Source organism: Cyprinus carpio, chromosome A25, assembly GCF_018340385.1.
Source record: "Cyprinus carpio isolate SPL01 chromosome A25, ASM1834038v1, whole genome shotgun sequence".
Taxonomy (NCBI): domain Eukaryota; kingdom Metazoa; phylum Chordata; class Actinopteri; order Cypriniformes; family Cyprinidae; genus Cyprinus; species Cyprinus carpio.
The window spans coordinates 16424137-16433143 of record NC_056596.1 but is presented as its reverse complement, the minus strand read 5'-3'; the positions used below and the strand labels follow the sequence as shown (position 1 = coordinate 16433143).

The 9007-nt window shown below is 40.7% G+C and overlaps 1 protein-coding gene across 1 annotated transcript; it reads right to left on the bottom strand.

The window, feature by feature from the left end:
- Window positions 1-1353: 1353 nt before the first annotated feature.
- On the bottom strand, window positions 1354-7858 carry lrrc56 (leucine rich repeat containing 56). The gene is made up of 14 exons (XM_042715718.1): window positions 7792-7858; window positions 7502-7664; window positions 7341-7428; window positions 7100-7160; window positions 6705-6801; window positions 6347-6544; window positions 5826-6032; window positions 5620-5794; window positions 5183-5247; window positions 4927-5072; window positions 2482-2651; window positions 2145-2403; window positions 1905-2057; window positions 1354-1797 (listed from the first exon to the last, which is right to left on the bottom strand). The coding sequence occupies exons 2-14, from the start codon at window positions 7640-7642 to the stop codon at window positions 1782-1784; spliced, it is 1776 nt and encodes a 591-aa protein (XP_042571652.1). The 5' UTR covers window positions 7643-7664; window positions 7792-7858; the 3' UTR covers window positions 1354-1781.
- Between the last annotated feature and the right edge of the window lie 1149 nt (window positions 7859-9007).

Below are 9007 nucleotides of genomic sequence, written 5' to 3'. Positions count from 1 at the left end.
GATCACTCGCCACAACTCGCTACAAAATGCCTGATTCCTCTGCACTCATATTTATAGAGTACTCACCGAACGTTCTAATGGAATGCAGCGATCATAGTGACGTAAACAATGGAGCACCCACTGATCTCATTGGTGGAAAATTGTCTTAAAGCAACACATCTGCTTTAAATATTACAATTACCAAATAAATAAATAAATAAATAAATAAATAAAAACATAAAATTAAAAATATTAGCTAAATTTAAAAACAAATATAATATTCAAGCAACTTTATGACAGCAAAGACAGAGCAGTAGCCAGAGCATGAAGTTGTTATGGCAACCATTTAGCTGGCCCGCTGAATCCCTTTGATTTCTGCAATAAAACGCAATTTAATGCAGAATTTACTCATCATCCTTGCTGTCATTAACACATACAGTATGTTTTGTTAATTTGGGAGTCACACTTGTGTTGTTCGTGATCCATAATTGTATAATAATTTAATTTTAATGAAATGCATGTACCATATTTTATTTCAATGTTTTTTTCTTTAATATTTGGTACTTCAAAAACATTTAATGTTACTAAAAATATTCACATTTATATTAAAAATCAAAAATTATACAAAAAAACCCAAACATATTTTATACTATTTTTGAATTACTGCAGCATTTGAGTTAATTGAGCAAAAGTACTTAAAATCCATTGATATGGTGCAGATTAGAAAATCATATGTAATGTAGCCACTAGATGCCTGTACAGCCCTATTTATAAACATATACAGGACTGTGTAATCCCTAGTTACTGACAGTGTTTCTTTTTTTTTTTTTTTTTGACATAATTACTTTTATTAGGATTTGCATTTGTATATACAGTATGTTCAGGGATTATAAAAAGGTGGTTTTTGGCAAAGTGTACACACACACAAACACACACACACACACAGAGAGAGAGAGAGAATTTCAAGACTGAGTCAAGAAAGACTGAGAAACTGGTAATATCTCCAGTCAAATATCTCTAATGTAATTATATGTAAGACATAAAATTATAAAATTGCTAAATATATAAAATAAAATTGCTAAATAAATCAAAGTAGATATAAAATCAAACTAATGTTCAAAAGTTGGGGGCTGAATTGTATTTCTTTTAACCAACTCTTTTATTTTATGGCTGCCATTTAATGCAATTTAATGCATCCTTGCAGAATAGAAGCATTATTATTATTATTTAGATTTAAACTTAATGGCTCCAAACTTTTAAATATAGTGTACATTTATTCTTTATTATAATATAGGATATTCCAGATTACATAATTTGTAAATATTACTTGTTGATAAGTTTAAGATTCATTAAATGTGTAAAAATATATATATAAAAAGAACATTGTTTTTCATTCTCCACTTGACTTTATTAACAATTTTCCATCCTCCATTTGCCAAATATTAACATCATATATCTGGATGTGCACAAAAATATCTTGTTACAAAATTCTGTCCAAAATGGTTAAAAGACCTGGAGCCTGTGGAGACTGTGGCCAGATAAATGATGCGGTGTTTGTCAGAACAACACTGTTATCTGACTGTCATCTGTGGAAAATCTTTCAGAGACGCGTGGAATAACAGTCCTGCACCTGCGTCTGCAAACACTGAACCTACAAGAGCAGACATGCTAGCGATCCACCAGAGATGAAGCTGTGCTGCTGGAGATCAGAGTTCACAATTACAGTCACCTGACATCATGCTCCAACAGATCTGCAGTCTGTCAGTGATCACATGATATCTGTGCTGAGACTCTCCTGTCAATCAAACCTGAAATATTCTGAAATAAAGCAGAGACAAACAGCGCCCCCTAGTGATTCAGTGACAACTTTAAAGTGTTTCTGAAAGTGTGTGGACCTGCAATGAAGATGTATGATCTAATCTGACCCACAATGCATCACTTCAGGCGAGTGTTTCCCGTCTGCAAGTCTCTGCAGTGCAGCTCTGGCTGTTTGTGGGCGTCTGGACGTTAGTTTTTCAGAGACTATTACTGGTTTATGTTGGGTGTCTGAGTGTTGATGATCCTCAGTAGCTTCTGACCTGATTTAGGAGAATATACTGTAGTCAGAAATGTGTTTAAGCAATAATTCACCCAAAATCAGATTTGACAGGAATGACAGGACGCACCGTTGTGCTCTAAGAGGACTGGTGGAGGGTCTGTGAGGTTTGTGGATGATTTGAGGACACACAGTCATGATGCTCTCAGTCTCACGAGTCTCCTCTGATGCTCTCGCTTTACTGACGTCTGCATCATGAGCTCTGAGCCTCCGAGTGCGGAGCTGCGTGATCCTCCGGCCAGCAGGGGGCGCTGCTGCTGCTCTGGGTGGAGGAGAGGGAGACATCGAACAGCCTGATGAAGAGCTGAGTCTCAGCGTCTCTGGAGATTCTGATAGAAAGAAGCACAAGATAAAATCATGAAGAGACTCATGAGCATCATTTACAGACGACAAATAACCTGACGCACCTGCTGAGGGACACTGAACGGACCAATCAGGAGAGCTCGTGTCTCTAGTGATGTCATCGCTGCTGAAACTATGGCTGTGACTGCCTTCATCATCATCTTCATCATCATCATCGCTGTGGTGGATCTTCATCACCTGCGGCTGCCGCTCCTTCTCAATAACCAGCAGACGTCTGTCAGAAGAAAAGCATGTGTTTTAAACCAGAAGTGTTTTGAGTGTGTGTTTGTTTGAGAGAGAGAGTGTGTGTGAGTGTGTGTTTGAGTGTGTGTGATTGTGTGCGTGTGTGTGTGAGTGTGTGTGTGTGTGTGTGTGTGTGTGAGTGAGTGTGTGTGTGTTTGAGAGAGAGAGTGTGTGTGAGTGTGTGTTTGAGAGAGAGTGTGTGTGTGTGTGTGTGTGTGTGTGTGTGTGTCTTTGAGAGAGAGAGTGTGTGTGAGTGTGTGTTTGAGAGAGAGTGTGTGTGTGAGTGTGTGTTTGAGAGAGAGTGTGTGAGGGGGTTCTGTACTTGTTGTGCTTTCAGTAAGAACACGGCTGTGATCACAGAGTGTGTATGTGTGTGATTGTGTGTGTTTAAGAGAGTGTGTGTGTGTGTGTGAGTGAGAGTGAGTGAGTGTGAGTGAGAGTGTGTGTGTGTGTGTGTGTGTTGTGTTTGTGTGTGTGTGTGAGTGTGTGTGTGAGTGTGAGTGTGAGTGTGTGTGTGAGTGTGAGTGAGAGTGTGTGTGTGTGTGTGTTTGTGTGTGTGAGTGTGAGTGTGTGTGTGTGTGTGTGTGTGTGTGTGTGTGTGTGTGTGTGTGTGTGTGTGTGAGGGGGTTCAGTACTTGTTGTGCTCAATCCTCCAGCTTCTGAGTTCAGTAAAAACACGGCTCTGATCACAGAGTGTGTGAGTGTGTGTGTGTGTGTGTGTGTATGTGTGTGTGTGTGTGTGTGTGTGTGTGTGTGTGTGAGTGTGTGTGTGTGAGTGTGTGTGTGTTGTGTGTGTGTGTTTGAGGAAGTTCAGTACTTGTTGTGCTCAATCCTCCAGTTTCTGAGTTCAGTAAGAACACGGCTGTGATCACAGAGTGTGTATGTGTGTGATTGTGTGTTTGTGTGTGAGTGTGTGAGTGTGTGTGTGTGTGTGTGAGAGGGTTTAGTACTTGTTGTGCTCAATCCTCCAGCTCCTGAGTTCAGTAAGAACACGGCTGTGATCACAGAGTGTGTGAGTGTGTGTGTGTGTGTGTGTGTGTGTGTGTGTGTGTGTGTGTGTGTGTGTGTGTGTGTGTGTGAGTGTGTGAGTGTGTGCGTGTGTGCGTGAGTGGGTTTAGTACTTGTTGTGCTCAATCCTCCAGCTCCTGAGTTCAGTAAGAACACGGCTGTGATCACAGAGTGTGTGATGTGTGTGTGTGTGTGTGTTGTGTGTGTGTGTGTGTGTGTGTGTGTGGTGTGTGTGAGTGTGAGTTTGTGTGTGTGTGTGTGTGTGTGAGGGGGTTCAGTACTTGTTGTGCTCAATCCTCCAGCTTCTGAGTTCAGTAAAAACACGGCTCTGATCACAGAGTGTGTGAGTGTGTGTGTGTGTGTGTGTGTGTGTGTGTGTGTGTGTGAGTGTGAGTGTGTCTATATGTGTGTGTGTGTGTGTGTGTGTGTGTGTGTGTGTGTGTGTGTGTGTGAGTGTGAGTGTGTGTGGTGTGATTATTATTATTTTTTTTTTTTTTTTTTTATTTCAAGTGTGTGTGTGTGTGTGTGTGTGTGTGTGTGTGTGTGTGTGTGTGTGTGTGTGTGTGTGTGTGTGTGTGTGAGGGGGGTTCAGTACTTGTTGTGCTCAATCCTCCAGCTCCTGAGTTCAGTAAGAACACGGCTGTGATCACAGAGTGTGTGAGTGTGAGTGTGTGAGTGTGTGTTTGTGTGTGTGTGTGCCAGGTTAAAGTGATGAGTCAAAATCTAGATTTAAACTGACAGTATGTGTCTGTTTTAAAGGGGTTCAGTACTTGTTGTGCTCAATCCTCCAGCTCCTGAGTTCAGTAAGAACACGGCTGTGATCACAGAGTGTGTGAGTGTGTGTGTGTGTGTGTGTGTGTGTGTGTGTGTGTGTGTGTGTGTGTGTGTGTGTGTGTGTGTGTGTGTGTGTGTGTGTGTGTGTGTGTGTGAGGGGGTCTAGTACTTGTTGTGCTCAATCCTCCAGCTCCTGAGTTCAGTAAGAACACGGCTGTGATCACAGAGTGTGTGAGTGTGTGTTTGAGAGAGAGTGTGTTTGTGAGTGTGTGTGTGTGTGTGTGTGTGTGAGGGGGTTCAGTACTTGTTGTGCTCAATCCTCCAGCTTCTGAGTTCAGTAAAAACACGGCTCTGATCACAGAGTGTGTGAGTGTGTGTGTGTGTGTGTGTGTGTGTGTGTGTGTGTGTGTGTGTGTGTGTGTGTGTGTGAGTGAGTGTGAGTGTGTGTGTGTGTGTGTGTGTGTGTGTTTGAGGAAGTTCAGTACTTGTTGTGCTCAATCCTCCAGTTTCTGAGTTCAGTAAGAACACGGCTGTGATCGCGGCTGCTGCACTCTTCACGCTCAAGCGTGTGTTCAGGAACGAAGCTGCTGATCCGTGTGCTGGGACGAGTTTGAGAACCAGAGATTTGGAGCTGGACAGATGGAAAGAATTTAGTTTTCATGGAGTGATATATCATAGAATATAATTATACTGGTGTCTGTGATTAATGAACAGTACACGGATCAGTTTGATGAGATTCACCTTTATTTTCTGTCTTCGTGCTCGAGCAGCTTGTAGTGGATTCCCACAGATAACCATAAAAACACAAACAAACATCACCGGCACGTATTACTCCCAACACACACCACGAAACATGTGATATTATTCTTAATATTGTAGTTATTGTAGCACAAACTCATAATCACGTGTATAACAGTTTATGAGAGTCAATAGGGCTGCACAATCTAATTAGATTTTTCTGATGAAAATTACACTATTTAAAATACTAAACTACTGCTATTTAAAATATAATAATAGTAAATAATAATAATTAGTAGTAGTAGTAGTAGTATTATAAATTTATGTATTATTACTTTTAATGATAATATTTCTGTTAAACGAGCAGCTCAAAGTGTCTGAACAGAGTCCTGATGCAGGAGCAGAAGTGCGTCTCTAGCAGGCGGAGTGCAGGAGTTTACCGTTCGTCAGATCACTGGCCTCGTGGTTCAGGACGGCGATGTCAGAGCCGGTCGATCCTGGGCTTGATCCGCTGCAGGAAGTGAGAGGTCTGGCGCTGTCTGGACGGCTGGAGAGACTCCTGGAGGAGATTCTCAGATCTCCAGGTCTGACGCCGCTCACACTGACACATCTCTGCTTGCTGAAACACCTCGAGTGCTGCTGAGACGCTCTTCAGAGGCTGCTGTTTGTCTGCATCTGTGAGCTCACGGCCGTCACTGACCGAAGCGTCTCTGATGGATTCTCTGAGAAGAGTCCAGTCCTGCAGCGAAGTTCTGCAGCGTTGAGGTTTGTCCTCTTCAACAGGAACATCATCGAGGAAGATCAGCTGCGGGATCAGCTCACGCACCGCAGACCTGTAGCTGTAGCCGCAGACCTGCAACACAAACCACATGTGAGGAAACATTTCAGTATGAAACGTTCTTAGAGCATATTTCTTTTATCACCAACACTCACATCAATTATTGTCCATTTCAGGTCTGTATATCAAACATATTATTGTGTCATTTCTGTAATGGATGAGGTGGGGCAGCATTACATTTAAGTGCTCAAAAACAAGTGGCTGTGATATAATGGACTGTATGGAGACATCATTATCTGTCTGGACCATTAGTCTGCTCAACCACAAACAGAAACTCAGCCTCATCGCTCTCATTCGCCCAGAACCTGCTGTATAAACCCTTCATGTACCTCAGAGGCTCCTGGAGCGGGGCGGCTGCACACAGGGTTTCCTTCCAGTGAAAGTGTCCTGAGCTTCACACAGCGGCCCAAATACCACAACTGAGCCTGATCTTCAACCTCGTTCTCCTCCAGATCCAGCAGCTCCAGATCCTCCAGCAAACTGACTGGACTCAGGTCTGAGATGCTGTTGAACGCCGCATACAGCTCCTGAAGAAGAAAACACCAGCATTTATGACTCGTCCACTTTATTCAGTGACTTTAAGATACAAACATACGGTAGTTGATGATAAGTAACAGTGTAATCGGTTTGATTTTAAAACACTTGGACAGTCTCTGTAAGCCTGTGCTTCTGAATGCTGTTGGATACCTTTAAGGAGGAAAGAGCAGAAATCCCCTCCAGGTCGGTCAGACCACATCGAGCCAGACACAAGACCTGCAGGAGGGAAAGACCGGTTCCCAGATCCCTGAGGAAATACGCAGAATAATAAGCAGCAGCAGTTTCCTCCGTCTATATTATTATATTTCAAAGCATGTTTATCTTCTGTAATTTTCATGAATTCTGTTTGTTCTTGGTTTTTGAGGATCTGCATAATTTGACTTTTATGAATTTGGATGGACAACAAGCTTGATATCAAAGTCACCATCCGCTCTCTTTGTGCAGGAGAGTCATGCAGGGTTTGGAACGAGTGAATGATCACACCTCTTCATTTTTGGGTGAACTATTATTACTGTATAGATGTAATAAAGCATCTTGCGTCGTACCGCACAGACGAGATCAGACTGTTGTTCATTTTCAGCCGTGTAAGTTTGGGCAAGTGGATTCCTGTGAGACGAGACGACAGAAAACACTCACATTCATCATATTTCTCAGATAGTCATAATCCAAACACAGCCCAGTCACTTCACATCACGTGACTGTTCCTCACAATGTGAAGCTCAAGGTTTGGCTCCCTCAAATTCTTATCAACAAAATAAACGCATCGGTGAATGAAGAGTTATTGACCGAAGTTGTCCAGAGTCTCCTCTCGGGTGTCGACACACATCTCCAGTGACGTCACCTCCTGTAACTCGTCTGATCCAGAGAGGATTTTCTGAAGAAGAAAGAGAAAACCTCTGTATTTCAGCTCTAAAACACCATTTTTACGCTTTAATAAAGTCTCGTACCAGTTTCTCCGGAGACAGACTCTGATCGAGCAGCAGCTCTTCAGCAGCAGGTTTGGGGTTTAATGAAGCAGACCCCCTGAACTCAGACACGATGGAGAGAGCTGTGCCCGGTCTCTTCTTCAGCGACGATTCACGCGACATCTGCTAACTTTAGTGAAAAACCCTGGAATAAAAGTCAACCGTTTTGGAGTAAACGGCAAATTAAATGAATTTAGTAGCCTAAGTAAGCTGTTCAAGTGACATACTATATATTTGCATTGTGTCTTCGTACAGTTTCGTTAATTTCTTACCCTTTGAAGCCAAATAATGTGATATTCAGTGTAGCGTTTGTCTTTCGACTCACCACACAAAAAGTGGAAAAATTTCACATAAAAACAAAACACACCCCCTATACAAAAAACACGGCCACACGGGATTTGTAGTCCATTACAATACGTGACGTTGTCTAAAATGATTTAAAAAAATGATGTCTGTATGTTGCATTCACGGAAAAAAAATAAAAAAAAATTTACACAGGTGTTCTTGTGTGATTGTTGTGGCACGCTAAATAGTCCAGGTTACATTTTTTCGTCTTTTTTACACAGGTGTTCTTGTGTGATTGTTGTGGCACGCTAAATAGTCCACTGGAGAAACACAATATATCAGTCTCTCCTTAGAAACTATATTCCATAAACAGATCACATAAGCAACATCTGCAGAAACTAAAAAGGCCTGGTCAGGATATACTTAATAAAATTCGATGATATGATATGATATTGATGTGATCATATCAGTAAGACTTGATTACTTGGATGTTTTAAAACTCATCCGAATTTACTAACTACATAAATTTATTTTTGATGTTTTGTTTTTTTGTAGGGTTAGGGTTAGGCCCGGGGTACTCGTCATCAATTCAAGCATTTCTATTCTTTCTAAAGAAATTTGTGACCTAAGAATGTTTTGAGTTAGCACATTCTGAGACTGTTTAATACTAAGAAATGAAAACAAAAGCAAAACAAAATACAGCAAAACAAACTGTTAATCCACTTTCCATATTTTTTAATGTTTTATTTTCACTTTGAATATGGTTTTAAACAGGACAAGGAAAAGCATGACTTAGATAAGTAATAAACCGCATTTCTAAATCAGTAAAACTAAAAAAATGTCTTTAATAAAGTCTTATGATGCAAATTGTAATTTGTATCCCTTCAGATGCAACCCCCTTGGTTTAGGCTATAACTCAGACTTTACTTTTAATAAAATAAATAACAATAATATTTGTTTAAATGCAGCCCCCTTGGTTTAGGCTATAACTAATTAAAATAACTAAATATACAGTAACTATAAAATAAAAAAAAATAATAATATATAACTAAAAAAATACCATTAATATTAATTAAATTTATTAATTTTTAATAAGTGTCGCACTCCAAAAATACGTTTTATTTTTATTTATTTTTTTACTTAACAATAAAATTAATTCAGTACGTTTGAATTGCTGTGTGTAAGGTTGGGGATCCGTGTTCT

Coding starts and splice junctions, on each gene's coding strand:
- lrrc56 (XM_042715718.1), bottom strand. CDS start 7,642: ATGTCGCGTGAATCGTCGCTGAAGAAGAGACCGGGCACAGCTCTCTCC. Junction 2,652..4,926: donor TGGAGGATTGAGCACAACAA/GTACTGAACTTC, acceptor TTCTTCTGACAG/ACGTCTGCTGGTTATTGAGA. Junction 2,058..2,144: donor AGTCCTCTTAGAGCACAACG/GTGCGTCCTGTC, acceptor CTCCTAAATCAG/GTCAGAAGCTACTGAGGATC.